The sequence below is a fragment of the Alosa pseudoharengus genome, unplaced genomic scaffold (genome assembly GCF_046254945.1).
Source record: "Alosa pseudoharengus isolate Yale_2024_CS ecotype anadromous, Long Island Sound unplaced genomic scaffold, YU_APseudo_1.1 YU_APseudo_1.1_scf_22, whole genome shotgun sequence".
Taxonomy (NCBI): Eukaryota; Metazoa; Chordata; class Actinopteri; order Clupeiformes; family Clupeidae; genus Alosa; species Alosa pseudoharengus.
This window is the reverse complement of record NW_027468680.1, coordinates 23,151,931-23,169,820: the sequence shown is the minus strand read 5'-3', so window position 1 is coordinate 23,169,820 and position 17,890 is coordinate 23,151,931. Positions and strand designations below refer to the sequence as shown.

The 17,890-nt window shown below is 38.6% G+C and overlaps 1 protein-coding gene across 1 annotated transcript; it reads left to right on the top strand.

The window, feature by feature from the left end:
• The first annotated feature begins 2,985 nt into the window (after positions 1-2,985).
• LOC143138912 (solute carrier family 22 member 13) lies at positions 2,986-17,568 on the top strand. The gene is made up of 10 exons (XM_076299385.1): positions 2,986-3,354; positions 3,901-4,004; positions 4,170-4,324; positions 4,481-4,649; positions 4,893-4,995; positions 5,216-5,340; positions 9,969-10,186; positions 12,166-12,274; positions 13,136-13,372; positions 16,104-17,568. Exons 1-10 carry the CDS (start codon positions 3,118-3,120, stop codon positions 16,201-16,203), a joined length of 1,557 nt encoding a protein of 518 aa, XP_076155500.1. The 5' UTR covers positions 2,986-3,117; the 3' UTR covers positions 16,204-17,568.
• Positions 17,569-17,890: the final 322 nt, after the last annotated feature.

Below are 17,890 nucleotides of genomic sequence, written 5' to 3'. Positions count from 1 at the left end.
ATAGTATACCGTATGCAAGTTCATGTAGTGTGATCAGAATTAAGAATAATTCAAGAATTTACATTTAGTCATCTAGCTGATGCTTATCCAAAATGACTGACAAGAGCTTTCAATTAACCACATTATAATCAATAGCCAAAATCTGTGTATCTGTGCCGAATTTCGTAATTCAAGTCCAGTGCAGAACTGTAAGAAAATCATAAGGCTATGTATCTTGAAGTTCCAGTATGTGAGAAACTTGACGTGCCTTAATATCTCCAACCTCAATGCAGCTAATAAGGAAATATAATTGTTATTTAATTAAACAAGGTGGACTTCTCCCCACTGTGGAATGCAGAAAAGGATGCTACAAGGAAGGGAATTCAAACACACTCAACACCTTACCATCTATTGTAGTCGTTGTGGTTCATTAAGATATTTGTCATTTTTTCCGTTAAAGATTGGCATAGAGACAATAGGACATGGCAACAACAAGGCAACAACAGTAAGGCCAGGCAACAACACCCCAATGGGGCTATTTTTATTCCTTTACTCCTCAAAATAAAACTTTATACAATGAACGTATCCATGAAAAGTTAGATTTTTTGTATTACAAGTTTCTTTGAAAATGAATTTGAATATGCAAATGAGCTATACACTAGGCTACCCAAAATATACCCGCATAGGCTAAAAACTTATAGTTATAGGGAGCCACAGAGAAGGGGGTGGAGGATCCACGCTGGATTAAAAAAAAAAAAAAAACATAAAAAAAACATTACAAATAAAAAATATAAAAAATAAATACAAAACACACAAAAACCCCTGCCCTATTGTTGCTACCTTGGCATGGTGGGGAGGCGTGTATGCCTCTGTGACCCTGAAGACTATACCGGCAGGGGTTATACCCCTGGCAGGTACTACTAAGTCAGGCAGTTTTCAGGTTAGAGGCCAGTCTAAAAGCAGCATTCCCATAACCCATTGGCAGCAGGATGATTGGATAAAGTTTGGGCCGATGTATTTGTCATACATATGAATGGTGTTTCTGCCTATGCAAATTGTTACATATTCAATAAGTGTGTAGCTCATGCATATTCAAATTCATGCCGCTGAATATTTCAAAAGAAACTTGTAATGCAAAAAAAGTCAATTTTCATGTATACTTTTACTATGTAAAGTTGTATTGTGGTAGGAGTAAAGGAAAAAATTAAGCCTATTTGGGTGTATTTTGGGCATATTCGATTAGTGTATATCTCATTTGCATATTAAAATTCATTTTCAAAGAAACTTGTACAAAAAATATTACTTTTCATGGATATGTTCATTGTGTAAAGTTTCATTTTGATAAAAGTAAAGGAAAAAAATAGCTCCATTGGGGTGCATTGTTGCCTGGCCTCTTTGACACACATCTCGGATTGATGAGAATTTCACATTATTTCCTCAACTAGGATTTCTTAGGACTTTTAGTGTGTTGTTCTGGACACCTCATAGAAATGATCTCACCACGTTACTAATGACTAAGATGGGATGGCTATTCTGACTTAAGATTGTGCAATCAATTTTTAAGGTCACTTTAAGTTATTTGGCCCCTGTTTTTACAGTGCATGAAAATGCACTGTTCTGTTCTTCTTCTTTCGCTGATCACTTTTGGTTTTTGCTATTCAGCTTGAACCGTTTCACGTGGAAACTTTATTCAAACTTTGTAACGTAGGTCTAGGACAAAGCGGCTATGTATTTTTCATCTTTGTAACTTTTTTTTCTACTTGTGTTTTTTCTACTTGCCATAAGTCAATTAGGCCTAGTGTTGAGCTCATTTGCATATTTAAAATGGATTTTTCCAAGAAACTTTTTCATTACTTTTCATGTATACTTTCACTGTGTGAGGTTTGATTGTGATAGGAGTAAAGGAAAAAAATAATGCGGGTATATTTTGGGTAGCCTATTGGATTAGTGTATAGCTCATTTGCATATTCAAATTCATTTTCAAAGAAACTTGTAATACAAAAAATTTTACTTTTCATGGATACGTTCATTCTATAAAGGAGTAAAGTAATAAAAATAGCCCCATTGGGGTGTTGTTGCCTGGCCTTACTGGCACACATCTTAGATTGATGAGAATTAAACATATTTCCTCAACTAGGATTTCTTAGGACTTTTAGTATGTTGCTCTGGACACCTCATAGAAATGATCTATGCTGAAAAAAATATTTTACAATTACTTCTATTGTTGGCTCCAAAATTAGTTAGTTTGCCTGGACTATTAGCTCAGTCATTATGCTATACCACATCACCCTCCATTGGAAGTGCAATGAGCTGCATTGAGCATAATAAACTGCATTTAGAATGCCAAATCCATATTTCTAGATATTTTGGTAAAAGTAACTTAAAAGTAATACAATACTAGTGTAATGCCTTACAATTCAGAGACAGTAATATTATAATGTAATGAATTACTTTGAAATGACAATAGGCTAATAAGTAATACATACTACATTACGATTTTGAAGTAACTTGCCCAACACTGTTTGTAACTCATGTGGTTCAAAAGTTATAGCCAGCCATAAAGTGTTTCAACCAATAATGGATGAGATGCGCGTTTAGGAGAGTTTTAATTGCACGGGAGGGAGGGGGAGGGACTAGCGAGCTAGCTATCTGTTTTGTTTGAACATCAACAGAAGTGACATATCCCCCGCTATCGCTGATACAAGCTTTAATGTAGTTTAACATTTTAAATTGTTCCCTGTTAAATGTTAAGTATTATATTGTTTTGTATTTGTGTGTCGCTTTGGACAAAGGCGTCTGCCAAATCCCATAGCCATAGCCATAACCATAACCATGTGAAATACCTACCATGTTAATCATGTGTCTCGCTGCTAGAGGCCTTTCTTTGTATCAACGAATTAGAAGCGTTTTACGTAACAGAGGGGCGTGCCTGTAGACATGTGCAGCAAACTGTTGGGTCTACCAACTGAACTGATAGGTTACCATATCTTATTCTGAAAGGTCTGGGGTTGACACTGTGTCTGTACCCCATATATATCTGTCTGTATATATATTTAAACACAGAGCACAGAAGGCTAATATAATAAGAATCTGAGAAAGTGTAGGCTATTTCTGCCTCTGAGTAATAACGCTTCAGTAATGCATCCGCTCACAACCCGTTGCTTTCCCATGGGGACATTACAAAGGACCGTCTGCTGGAAGTTGAGTCTGATCATATTTTTCACGGCATTTCTTTTTTTCTTGGATGTGTTCGCAACTCATAGCAGTTTGTGCATTGCTGTCGATGAGATCAGGCATCTAGATTTCAACCAGGAGTCTCAAGAAAACGTGTCACATAAAATCTGGCCAGTTAACATCAGCAGTGAAGATACACAAGTGAGTTGAAATACTATGCGAATATGTTAAATTCATGCTTGTAGCCTATGTACCTTTGTAGATTCAGGTGTTAACTTTAACCAAGACTAGGCTACTTAAAAACGATTCACAGCTTGTCATTGTTTCACATTTAAATGTAGGTTATTTTGTTAACAACACAGAATAGCCTAATAATTACGCCAGTGCTGATTTTACACTGTTTAGTAAAAAAGAGGCTCCCTGACTGAAATTGTGTCTCACGACTAATTGTAGGGTATCCTAACCTACATCTTCATGTTGCTACAGTACGTCCTATATTACTGGTAATGGTCCCAGACAGAAATACTATTTTAGCACCCTAGTATTGAGGCTGTCGGATTTCGTTCGCCCCTGTGACTAAACCGGCTCGAAGTCCTGTGGATGGATGTCACTGGTGCAGAATAGTCGCTCAACTACTGTAACAGTTCTATATCTGGCAGCAGCTCATACATTAAAGACAAACATCACTGTCAACCAATGTGCTCTTATGGATTCAATTGATTTGCTCATCAATGTGTTGTGCCGCAGAATTCAACATCTTGTTTGGATACCCATATAATGGCCTATGGACAGACCATGTTCATGATAGGACTTTTGATTGGATCGGCATTTTCTGGTGTGCTCTCAGACAGGTATGACGTCCAGCTTTGGCTTTTAAAAAAGTGCTTAGCAAAATGTTTTGTGTATGACTTTCTCAGTCCCTAACTGAAATGATAAATATTGCCTACCCTGCAGTAATACATTGATAGTATCTCATGCATTATGTTGGGATATTAATCTGTTTATTTCAAAATTAGATATGGTAAAAGAATCCTTCTCCTGGGTTGCTGCTGTGTCCAGGCAGCTGTGCCGCTGGCGACAGCACTTCTACCTTACTCAACCTTCTACCTCATTGCCCGGTGCATCACCGGGATCACCTGTTGCGGCATCCACATGTGCTGCTTTAGTTTGGGTAGGGCTGTTGTGTTATTGAAAGCTCCATTTGTAACCTGTTTAAAAAATACTGAAAATAACCATGTCTTGCAGTGCTGTGCAAACATTCGCAAAGAGATTATTTTATGATATTGTCACTTAACAATACATGTCAGTTACAATATTGTCTCCACAGGGGTGGAGTGGAGTCTTCCTGATGGTCGGATTTGGCCACCGACGCTTCTGTCCTTCAGCTTTAGCGTCGGCATGATGTGCTTGGCTGCCGTGGCATATGTTGTGCGAGGATGGATGCAGCTCCACCTCATGCTGGCCTTTCCGCAGATTATCTGCCTTCCACTTTACTTGTGCGTCTCACCGCTTTCTACAAGTTAATATGGTCTTTTCACTTGTTGCCATATATTGCAATGGGGTGCAAAAAATTACATTGAGTTTTAACCACTGCTTTTAGTAATGTAATATCTGTGTGAATCTCTGAAACAATAGTGCAATGCAAATTTACATGTTACTGATCTTGGTTCAATGTACAAACACGTGTGTGTGTGTATGGCTTCTTAGAGACACATCTCTGATTTTTCTGCATTGATTAGTTCCATACCAGAATCCCCCAGATGGCTGCTATTGAACAAAGGAGCAGATCTGATTAATGTGTATCGTGCCAGAAGCCCCGAGGACAATAAATGGCTGGACCAGGTAACACACAGACAGGTCGCTTAGGCTACATTTTGAACTCTGCACTGGTTATGCAGATCAAGACACACGAGCTCACCCTGCTGTAGCATACTGTATTCATTTAGTTTGGGTGTGGTTTTGATGTCTGTTGCTTAGCCAAAAGTCAAATCAGAACCATCGACACTGGTGGTTCTAATGTTGATGTGGTGACTCAAATATGTCCATCTCCCTGCCCTTCCAGCTGTTAGATTCCTTGGAGAGTGAGATTGGGAAAGGCAAGAAGAGCCAGGATGACCCAGACTTCCACATTGCACAGTTCAGATCTCCTACCATTGTACTGCGACTGCTGGTCATGGGGTTTATTGGGTAGGTAAGTGAACATGCTCTCAAGTTACTCAAACTTAAATAGCCAGTAAACTCTGACAATAAATGAATCAACCAATCAATCAGTTTACTAATCAATTGACCAATCAGTGAATAAATGAATGAATCAATCAACCTATCTATCTATCTATCTATCTACGGATTAAATCACACATAACGTGAATCCTATACTCCACAAGAATCTCTGTTGGTATGATTATCTATTTTAATATCCAAATAAATGTATTGATGTCAACCTACTGCTGCTGTAAAGGTTACACGTAAATTGCACTTTGGAACCCTTGCAGTTGTGCCATAACAAAGGTCACACCCATACTTGTTACATCAACACAACTCTGCAGGAGCGAAGAGTTGTTACATCACATATTACTGTGACTTTACCATGCACTGTTATTGAGTGACACAGCTGTCATTGAAGGTGCATTGCTCTGCATTTCCTAATATTGAATAACACATTTATGAAATATTGTGATGTGAGCGTGGTGGTTGGCAATTTAAAATACAACTAACCTGGAAGGAGTATCTGTCTTTGAACATATTGCTGCACGTATTGCTAGTATTGTCTTTTTATTGTTTATTGTTTTATGGTTTTATTGTTTATCATTCATAACACATTATTTCATGGTCCATAACGTGATCACTCCCAAGATCCTATTTTTCCCTAACTTAACCCTAAACTTAATCCTTAACTTTTAAACCATATCCACATTCCATCCAATTTCAGGTGTCACCTCTCAACCTTTACCCTTAACCACAAACATACACACACAAACACACACACACATACACACACACACACACACCAGTGGTCCGCTGGTCCAGTCGCATGCGGTCCGCACTCACCCGATATTTAAATCAGACAAAATGATACCTGACCCACGATCCGACCCGCTTATTTACAAAACGTGCGCTTTTGGTGAGGAACTGGATTATCAGGCTGAATGAAGCACAAAGCGTTACTGAAGTTAAAGCCAGGGGTGGGCACAAATACACCCCATACAATAACATCCTGTAAAGTGTCATGATACACAAAATGAATTAACTTGGTGGAGAAAACTCTACTCTGTTCCGTCTCCTCCATTATTTCCGCGGCGGATGTTTTCCCTTACATAAATCCTAATGTCTAATCCATTAAGTGGTTTTAATACTGTCCTGTAGTGAGAATGAACATCCGCTATTGGGTACTCAAGGTCACGGTCATATGGAGTTCATGTCCTAATATTCTCCCACAGTATCTTATCTGTATCATTTTCAAGTTTTAGTCTTGTAGCACTTGACACACCTGACAATTCAAGCTCCTGAAGTTAATTCTTAATTCTTCTTTTTTTTCAGCTTTCAGACATGTTCTCAGGGGATGATGAAACAGAAAAGACAGATCTAATGCTTTTAAGTTGTCTACAGGGTGACATAAAATTGGTACAAAAAAAAAAACAACAATTGGGTTTACACCCCAAGTTGACCATTTTGGCTCCCTCAGTTTGTGGTGTCGAATTGTAATTAACTGATTCAAACTCAAAGACAAAGTGAAAGAATACTTTACGATGTGTAGCTTTAATTCATTCAAGAGCATTGGTTCATGAAGCTCTGTATTATACCCTTCCTTCTCATGTCGTCACTTGTTTGTGTGTGAACTCAGAATAGAAAACATCTCCTGTGTCTTTGCCACATTAGGCAGTACATATGTGCCTAGGTACTTTCCTTCTAATGACCTCTGACTCCACTGACCAAATGCTTTGGATGACCAGTTCCTATCTGCTAGTGGAGGTACTGTATACTCATGGCGCCAAGCCTATTTATGTTTAGCTAAAATTATCCCTGCTGTTTCACCACATCAACCTCAGACAGTTTTCCCAATTTAAAGAATATCTTTTCATAAAACTAAAGAATATCTTTTCATAAAAACACCACAAGTTGACTTTTCTTTTCATTTTTTTCAACTTCAGACATGTCCAGAGGGGATAGTAAAAGAGAAATGTTGGATCTAACACTTTTAAGTTGGTCACAATGTCACACTTTAATCGACAAAACCAGGTTCACCAAGGTCACCAGGTCTGGCCTTTGGCTCCTGGACTATAATAAGCATACAGTACATTATATTGTTGTGGTTATAGGTAATGTACAGTATTTGGCTTATTTGAGGGGGGAAATAACAGATTTTTCTAAAGTATTTAAGTATTTGAAATACTCTAAATACAAAGTATTTTGTTACAAACTTTTTTTTCCAATCCTGCAAAATACAAACTACAAAAAACGCTAAAGTAATTAAATACGTATTTCAAATACATCTAATTAAAATTCTGCCCATGCCGTGTTAAAGCACATACACTGTTTAAAGTCCCAGACACAATGAAATAAGGTAACTTTATACAGTATCAATGTTTGAACCTACCATAACCTATGCATAGATGGCTGTGCGTAGTCTGTGTATCATAACATTTATTTCTGCAGGAACCCTTTACCCATGATATCCCTTATGAAATGCTCACGAACACCTGCTGTAGGCTAAACGTTTAACGAGGGCTACACATGGCCTATGTGGGATCATAAATACCGGTAGGCGAGGTGTTTAAGTATCAGCATTATTTTACTGAGCGACTTTTCATTAGGTTTTAGGACTATTTAGGACGTAACACGACTGCTCAATTTCGGGCAACACTGACACACACATCTTTAACATTAACTTTTAACCCTCACCCACTTTCCATGTAGTCTCTCTCCCTGAAAATACACTTCCATAATTTCTGTCATTTTCTTGGGCATGTCTGTGTCCTGTTGACAAAACTCATATGTAAGTATATGTTAATGTGCATTCAGTTGGTCCACCAAGCCCACTCTCACTGTTTCACAAAACCAGCCATGTTTTTCCTCAAAAAGGAAATACTTCACTTCCTTGTTAGCCTATATCAAAAGTAAGTAAGTAAGTAATTTTTATTTATAAAGCACATTTAAAGCAGTGCAAAACTGACCAAAGTGCTGTACAGTGACTAGCTAGAAAAAATAGATAAATAAATAAAGCACGCAGTGTACAGTTGCAACACTGGCATTCCAATATACAAAAGCGGCTGTTCACTTTGTGCAATCGAGCCTATTTTTTTGCATCATTTCTATTCCAACCATGAGTTCTTTTGAGGAAAGTCTAGAACATGCACGTATCCTGAATTACTTAGCGTACACCAGGCTTGACCTCGTTGCTCCTATTCATCCTGGCTTGCCGTTCATGAAACGCGTCGAACTCGGATGACCCGACAACGCTAGGTCTCTCTTATCTTGGATTTCTTAATTCTGCTTTTGTGAAATACCCCTCTGAAACTGGGTTTGGTTTGTTTAAGAGGGGTCTGTGTACGTTTGGAATGTTCATATATGTTCAATAAATGCTGAGTCATTGATATGTCTTTGTTTCGGTGGTTGAAAGGGACCAAGTGCGAAAACACCCTAAGGGGTTTTTATTCATCATTGCCGACACATCATTGTCTATTGTTTATGTTGGGCCATTGAAATGAAGTGGAATCAGTTGTCTCCTCTACTGACTGGAGTGTCAGTGAGGTCATGTATTCATGCATTCATTCGCTCTTCATGTGAAGACCTCCTCCTTAATTTTTTCTGTAAACCCGGGTTTACATTATGTTTGACATTATTACCTTAACATTTCTAATTTATTTACTCAATCAATTTTAAAGGAATGATCCGGAGTGAAAACAACGTAGGGTCTATTTATGTATAAGCTCATACTTTCATTTTGGAGCAAAAATATATTCATCGGAGGAGTTTTGAGCTAGACATTATGGGGGTTTTATTGCATTAATTGTACCTTCATTATAAAGCGTTTTCAGTGTTAATGAAAAAGTCCTCCAAATAACCTATTTTTGCTCCCAAATGAAAGTTTAAACTTGTTATCATCCATAAACAGACCCTAAGTTGTTTATTCTCTGGATCATTCCTTTAAGCAAAAACAAATATTTGAGATTTGAGTACCAGTAACTCAAGTATTTATATTTAAGGTGGCAATTAAGTCAATAATATAAATTCAGTAAAGTTCACTGTGCATGAAACTATGGAGCGTTTTGCAAACAATGGACAGTACATTGAGCTGCCATCAGCAGGGAAGACATAACCTAGATCAGTGTTTCTCAAACTTTTTCAGACCAAGGACCACTTGATTGATTGATTGATTGATTGGTTGATTAATTAATTAATTAATTAATTAATTGATTGATTGATTGATTGATTGATTGCACTTTATTAATCCCCAAGGGAGAAATTATTTTGCTACCTGGCAACCACACACATCATCATACATCAGTAGGACAGTTGACACTTAAGACAGGGCACAGTACGACATACACTACAACAACAAATAAATAGGGATGCACCAGACACAGGCACCGGATTTCGCCGTATTTTCACCGGATTTCTCCTTTAAATTGTCTTAAATCATTATTTAAGTTAGGGGTCTTAAATCATTATTTAACTGTTGGGGTTTACAGTGCTTCCTCTGTCACAAGATTCCCCCTGACATGGATAAAATATCTATCTATCTATCTATCTATCTATCTATCTATCTGTCTGTCTGTCTGTCTGTCTGTCTTCACTTCACTTTCCCTCGGTCACAGGCTGGCCTCGGCGCTTACCTACTACGGCATCTCCTTCAGCGTGGGGCACTTTGGGGTAAATATCTACCTGGCGCAGTTCTTCTCAGGGCTTTCCGAGGCACCCTTGCTGGGGTTGCCCCTGCTGCTGGCCCGATGTGGACGTAGGCCGTTCACCATGATATCTCTCCTGGTCAGCGGCATCTCCAGCCTCCTGTCGCTGCTGGTCTCCAGGTTCTGTGGTAAGTTTGAAAAAAAAGAGAGAAAAGATAAGTACACTCTACAGTACCTTGACACTACACATACATAAAGAGAGAAAAGATAAGTAGACTCTACACATACACATAACTTAACTCAATAAAAGCAAGATACATTTGAAGAGTGTGGGGGTTTATTTGTATCTGTGTCTTTGGTGCCACCTTAAAGGAAAATTCCGGCAATTTTTCACATAGTTCTCTATTTCTCGAGGTCACCGAGAAGGCTACTGTCGGTGCGAAAAAACTCTGAAAACAATTGGTTCTACCTAGCTCGAGTTGCTGCAGCTAGAGCTGGGCAGCTATAGTGCTACACTCTGGGGGCATCAACATGGGGGCTCTTGAATATGGGGGCATGAACATGCCCCCAAAGTGAAGCACTATAGCTGCCTGGCAGCTCTAGATTTTTTTCTTTTTCATACCAACAGTACTCGTTGACCTTGAGAAACAGAGATCTATGTGAAAAACCGCCAGAATTCTCCTTTAAAGCAACAGAATGCAGTGCAATTTAAAGCGTAACTCCGGAGTAAAAACAACCTAGGGTCTATTTACGGTAGTTAACAAGTACAAACTTTTGAATGAGACCAAGTTTTGAGCAAGACTGTTTTTTGCATTAACACTGAATGGGCTTTGTGTTCCGGTAGCGTCAAATCAGTAAGGCATGTTTGTATTGTAAAATTCAGCCAGATCTGCAAGATCGAATGCGCCCGCTGATTTGATGCTACTGGAACACGAAGCCAGGCAATTTTCTTCCTTTAGATACAGGTCTTATTATAACCTCTCTGTACACTTTCAAAGTTTACAATACTGTGGTTTGTCTGTAGGGACCCTCACCACACTATCAGAGAAGTGTAATTATATTTTGAGCATTGTCAGTGGTATAAAATAGCGTTTGTTTCTTGATGTGCTAGCTTGCCCCCTTAGCTTTCACTAGCCCATTCAGTGTTATTGCAAAAAACGGTCTCGCTCAAAACTCCACCAATTAATGTAATTTTGCTTTCAATCAGAATTTTGAACTTGTTAAGTACCTTCAATAGACCCTAGGTTGTTTTTACCCCGGAGTTACGCTTCAATTTAACATACTGTACTATAACAATTTTAAACTCATTCGGACACTACATTAAAATATAACAAGCAAAATGAAATCTCTGACCTTGCTCCCATATTGCGCCATATTAGATCATGTAACGTCGATGATCGGGTAGGATCATTACCCTTTTAGTTGTTTTTTTACTAACTGGGTACCGTAATAGCACTAAAAGCACTAAAAAACAGTCATTTGTGGGGTTTACTTTCCAAGATCATAGGATGCTGCTTTTTTATTCTGCACTTGAGGTTAAATTAAACATACAAGTGAATAATTTAGATAATATTAACTTTGTAATGTGTGTAGACTGTACACATATTTGTTTTAGCTCTGGTACAATAGGCTGATTGAAACCCTGAAATGGGTTTTACTGTATAATTGAGAGGGCAATGCCTTACACGTGGCATACTGCATCATGCAACTTTCCAGCGCATGCACAACGAGCTGGAATCTACAGTAGCTGAACTCACATGAGTTCTTGAATAGCTAACTCTCTCTTCTCCATCTGACTAAGCTGTGATCCTGCCAAGGCCATGCCTCATTTGGTACTCTGTAAACAAGCTGCCTTAGAAGAAGAACTCTTGCAGTCTGCCAGTTTGAAATTGCCTAGTCACATTCCTAAATTCCTAAACCACAGCTCTTCTGTATCTTTTACATGGAATTAGCTGTACTTGTACCTTTAATACTACTCCTTTAGTATTAACAGTTTAGTTTAAGGTACAGGTTTTAGTTTAGCAGACGTATTTGAGACATAAGTGGTTTATGGCATATATTCTGTATACATTCAGTGTTTCACTACCCTGTTGAACTTGTAAAGGGTAATATCTGTAAACTTTGTAAGATTGTCAGACATGACTTCCGGTTCCTTCTCTGGTCCCAGACTTGCCTTGTTTGGTGATGACTCTGGCCCTCATGGCCAAACTGTGTATGCAGTCCACAACCTGCGTGTCCCTGCTCTACGGAATAGAGCTTTTCCCAACAGTGATAAGGTAAGTTTGCCATTGACAACGTTGGCTTGTCATTGACACACGTCCCATGATTTTTCGTTTAAGAATGACAATTCAGTGCCAAACTAAATCTGCCATTTTGTCAAGTCAACTGTTGGCAGGCCTCCAGCAGGAGTAATAATCTAAATAGTAATCTATTTGATGTAGTTTGTGGTTTGATGAGCAACTTTTGTACTTTTGAACTCCGCATGTACAGAAGATCATCTGCAGAAGTTTGTAAGAGTAACCTTTTGCACCCTAATCAGCATGGTTAAAGTGATTCTTTCTTATACAATTTAAAAGTATGTGTCTGTCTATACTAGAGTATCAGAGAAGCTTCTGTACTGAGAAACACCACCATCATGGTATCTGTTACTAATGAATGTTACAATTGGAGCAGAAAGCATTCAGCAACCATCTGAAGCCATTACAAATGGGATAATTCAGTGCAGGGGTCAGATAACTCAAGGAAGGAAAGCATTCAGCCTTCTTGGACACAGTGTGGACCATATGCCAAGCGTGTATTCATCCTGAATGACATGCTCTTGTATGAGATGATAGATGTACAGTATACAAGAGAACGTTTGTTTTGCCAGAGTGACCTGCCTTCCCACTTGGGTGTCCACATATGAAGAAGAAAACCTCTGCTATATCTGTGCTTTCTTACATCTATTTTTCATGTCATGTTATTACCAGTGATATATTGGCATCAACATATGACACAATAGCACTCTAAACACTTGTGAATCAGGAGTGTCTGCCTATGTATGATACAGGTTTTCCTGTCCTGTGTGTTGTGAAGATGGCCCACTTCCTAACCCTGAGACCATCAGCATCATTTGCCTTCCTTTTGTCCCCTCAAAGACAGAAATGTTTTGGGATGGTGAACGTGTGCTACCGCATTGGCAGCATAGTCAACGCACTCGTGGCACCACGCGGAGAGATCCCGCTGCCCGCCATGATCTGCTACAGCAGCGGGCCCTTCCTGGGGGCGGCCCTGTGCCTACTGCTGCCGGAGACCAGTGGCATCCCACTCCCCGACACTGTGCTGGACTGCGAGAAGCAGCCCCGACTCCAGCTCCAGTGCCTGCCATGCTCCAGGTGAGAGACTGCACGTTTTTGTTACAGTACTTTATTCTGTTCTTATTCTGTACTGTTTTGTTACAGTACTTTATTCTGTATTTTGCTTTCATAAACTCAAGCATTTCTGGAATGTTCTGCAATATTTTGGTTAAGCATGTTGTATTGTGCATGAAAGGCACTAAATAAATAAAATGCTATGAGCATGTGTTTGAAAACATTAGTGTCAAGGAACCAGACGTGACTGCTGCTTATGTGATAGTTTACATACTTCGTAAATTGTTACTGTAAAATTGTGGACCAGTAAGACATCAAAAATAGCTTTAACATTTATTATTATATAATAATAATGTTAACGTTAACATTATTAAAGCAACACCAAAGCACTTTTCCTATGTAGCACGCATGCTATTTATTTATCCAGCACCGGGTTTGGAAATAACGATGTCCACAGACAAGGTAGAGCATGTTGCGTGATTTTATGAAAGTATGATGTATTGCGACATCAGAACCAAAGTCAAACAGCATCTCTACAGCATCTCTATCTATATCTGTTGTTCTGATACTGCCAGGTATGTACGTATATAGACTAATTTGAGTTGCTTTACTTCTGGCAAACAATCAGTGCTACCTAGCTCGAGTTGCTGTAGCCAACAGCTAGAGCAGCAATACAGCTACAGTAGCACTGTAGCTGCCTTGCTGCTCTAGCTGTTGGCAGAGATGGGCACAAATACATCAAAATGTATTTTAAAATAGAATATCAAATACCATAATTTTAAGTGTATCAAAATAAACTACAAAATACATTAGCCACACCATGTATCAATAAAATACTGTATTTTTGTATTTTGAAAGTACTAGAAAATAGTCTTTAAATGGAGCATGATATCACTTTGCAAATCTTCCATATCTGTCTATTTAATCTATTGCTTCATCAGTACACTGACTGTTGATTAAGTGGACAGTGTTTGAGAGCAACAGCTTTTCTCTGCCTATGAGACATGCCATAACCTGCAAACAGTCAACAGATCAATGCTGACCTGCCTGTTACATCTCATCGCCTAAATACTGTATCAGAGATGCACTCAATCATCACTCAATCAAAGTCACTACTGAAGCGGTCATGCGGTAAAAAGTGAAGACAAGTCTCTGACATTGTCAATACATCACCAGGTACCTTCAGTAGTGACTTTGATTGAGTGATGATTGAGTGCATCTCTGATACAGTATTTAGGCGATGAGATGTAACAGGCAGGTCAGCATTGATCTGTCTCTGACATTGTCAATACATCACCAGATTGAGCAATGTTGCAAGGCTACCACATAACCAGTTCTATATGTTATGATTGGATGACTTAAGTTCTTAAAACAACTGATTAAAGTTCCCAGGAAACTTACTGTATTGTGTGTGAACAATGTACAAGTTACTCATCTTGCACTGGATCAACCTGAATCACTAAGTCACTAAGTCAGCACCAGTCAGAGGTTACATTCATTCATTGTTTTACACTTTTATGTCCTCACATCACTAAACATAGGCTATTGGTTTTACCAAAAATATTTGTCAGTATTTTTAACCTACAAAAATACACACCTTTAAAGTATTTTGATACAAAATACGAAGTCATTTTCTTTAAAATAACATACCAATGACAAAATATTATTTTTATTTTAAATAAATGTATCAGAAAAACTGCCCATGCCTGGCAGTTGGCTACAGCAACTTGAGCTAGGTTGTACTTATTTTTTGTGTTTTGAGTTTATGTCCATTTAAATCAAATTTGACTGCTTTGCTATGTTGCCCACCCAAAATTTCTACCAGCCCACCCAATTGTAGTAGGCTAGAACTGGCCCTGCTGTAGACATACATAAAAAGATACACACATATATTTGCTGTATATTATGTGTGTGTGTTTATTAATATATTTCATTGACATACTGTATGTACATGCATTCCTAACAGCGATTTATGTTTGAACTAGCCTGACGAAGCCAGACTCAACTCTATTCAGAATTTGAGTCTGGTACTGCACCGCCGTGTGATTACAGGGCGTGTTTAAACCAATACATGGGGAAAATGCCTCTGCACACAATTGGATAAACTTAACCAATCTCTAGCGACAGGCTTTATGTTGTTAACTATATCAATTCAAACATTCTAAATGACTAGTCACTGTTGCTCAATTGTCCATCATTATATAAAGCCCACCCAGATGATTTTATTGGTGCAAACAGTTATTGTACGAGCATAAAGGATTCTCAGTGGAGTCCAAACCGAATTTTCCGACCTATAGTACAAGTATACTCTTTTGATCCCGTGAGGGAAATTTGGTCTCTGCATCTATCCGTGAATTAGTGAAACACACTCAGCACACAGTGAACACACAGTGAGGTGAAGCACACACTAATCCCGACGCAGTGAGCTGCCTGCCGCAGCGGCGCTCGGGGAGCAGTGAGGGGGCACTTCTCAAGGGCACTTCAGCCGTTCCTACTGGTCAGGGATCAAACCGGCAGCCTCCCGGTTACAAGCCCGAAGCCCTAACCAGTAGGCCACGACTGCCCCTAATATTGTGGGTAGTATAAATTCAGGCTGGCTTCCAGGCTATGAATGGAAGTTCACATTTGAAATTAGATTAATATACTATAATCTAGCTATATTTTATTTGATTTTATATAATGCAGTTATACTGCAGTTGTCCAATATTTGCTTCTTATCATAAAACAAAACAACTTTCTTATTTCCCCTCAAAAGACGCATCACTGATCGGCCAACAGAGGGTGAAGACCTAAATGAAAAGCTGGCTCTGGAGTCCGAGTACAAGAGAGCTGCTCTGTCCAAAGAAACCCTCTAATTCCCTCTTCTGGGGCCTGGAGCGTACCTGAGGCAGCACATTTGTGCTTTGCTTTTTATGGGGATTTTAATGTTTTATATCAAGGGACAGTAAGATGTTTGAGTGTGACTGTCTGACACAATCTCTTTGCCTGAATATCAATAAGATTTCACCCTTTCACCCCCAGATCCTCAATAGTTGTTTGGTATTCATATGGAACATATCTCTGATGTAATAAAGTTACTCTCAGAATGTTTTTTATTGAAAATGTAAATATGAGTTTTTTAATGCTGCATATAGTTTCATCTTTTTTACTTTCTTTTATAAAGGGAAGAAATGATACCAAACATGCTTCCTCTCTGTTTTTTTTTTTAAAAACTACTCTTGCACTCAAATCTAAGGCAATGTGTTGAGGAGTGAAATGTACTCTGAGTGTGTTGGAAAACCACATCATTTTAGTACAGAAGCTATATAATGCTGGTATCTTGGGGAGAAATTTTCTATTTGGGTTTTTGATAAATTAATTAATCCAGTAGTGATAAGGCTAATACCATTGAACAACCACTTCATGGTCGCCAGCTAACCACACATCTCCTGTCTCTGCCAAACTGACCCACAAGGAGCCAAGTGAAATTATGTAGGCTTTGAGTTGTCTTGAACCATATATAAATAAGTGGAGAAAAGAGATAAAAAGCCCGCCTACACTGAAAACTGATTGGTTGATTTAGCGAAACAGGCCAATCAGGATGCTCTCTGTCTTGGATGCGCTCAGACACACACGCACCACCCCTCTCTCCCTCCTCTGTCGTGTGCGCGCTACTTAGGGGTGAAGTAAGCAGTGTAGGCTCTACTGTCCACTGCTGGTCTGGACAGACAAAAGCTAACAATATTATTTCCCATTATTCAGTAATGACATGACCAAAACAAAATTCAAGTGAATATAAATATTTTAATAAAGGTGTTCCATCCCAATGTTAACCTGATTCAATTGGATCTGTGTTTCATATGAATTGTTTAATACTGGGACATATGAAATGTATCATTATTAAATGTAAATATAGAGCAGCACTTACCTTATGTAACTTACCTTGCAGTAACAATGAATTTGTCAACATTCTTCTCACCACTGATAATGTGATTTGGACTTGAGACTGTATTTTGCCAGTGTTCCGTTTTCTTTCATTTTGGACACCTCATACATTGAGTGACAGAACACCCTAATTCGTCATACTATATTTACATATTTGGTATTGTAACCCCACCTTTCCAAGCCATCATATGTGTTTCTATGATAATCCCTGGCAAAGCAGCCACAAAGTAAATGAAAACATTCTGCATAGATGTTAATGTTTTGCATGTCCGCTTGTTTTAGGTGTATGTTTATGTCTCTACTCATTCCATACAAGATATTCACATACAGTCTTTTCTAGTAAAGTAATGTCAGTTGACTATAAACATGCCAAGTTTCAAAGGTCTCAGAGCTTGTGTGATTGATCTGCACTAATTTATATGCCTTAACTCCAATACGGACAGGCTATATTTTAGTCCTTTTTTGGTTTTGGGGTGTATAACAATATCTGTTAATTTAACAATCTTAGCAGTAAAATATTTTTTGCCAAGAATCCATTTCATATATGGGAGACCTTAGAGATGAGGAAAAACATTGTTGGGTTTAGTTCTACCTCCGGTATCCCCTATCTAAAAAAAT

What these genes read in the sequence shown, in the direction of transcription:
- LOC143138912 (XM_076299385.1), top strand. Translation starts at nt 3,118, where the DNA reads ATGCATCCGCTCACAACCCGTTGCTTTCCCATGGGGACATTACAAAGG. An exon ending in TCAGCAGTGAAGATACACAA is followed by an intron (nt 3,355 to 3,900) that starts GTGAGTTGAAAT and finishes GTTGTGCCGCAG; the next exon opens with AATTCAACATCTTGTTTGGA. An exon ending in CATGTGCTGCTTTAGTTTGG is followed by an intron (nt 4,325 to 4,480) that starts GTAGGGCTGTTG and finishes TTGTCTCCACAG; the next exon opens with GGGTGGAGTGGAGTCTTCCT.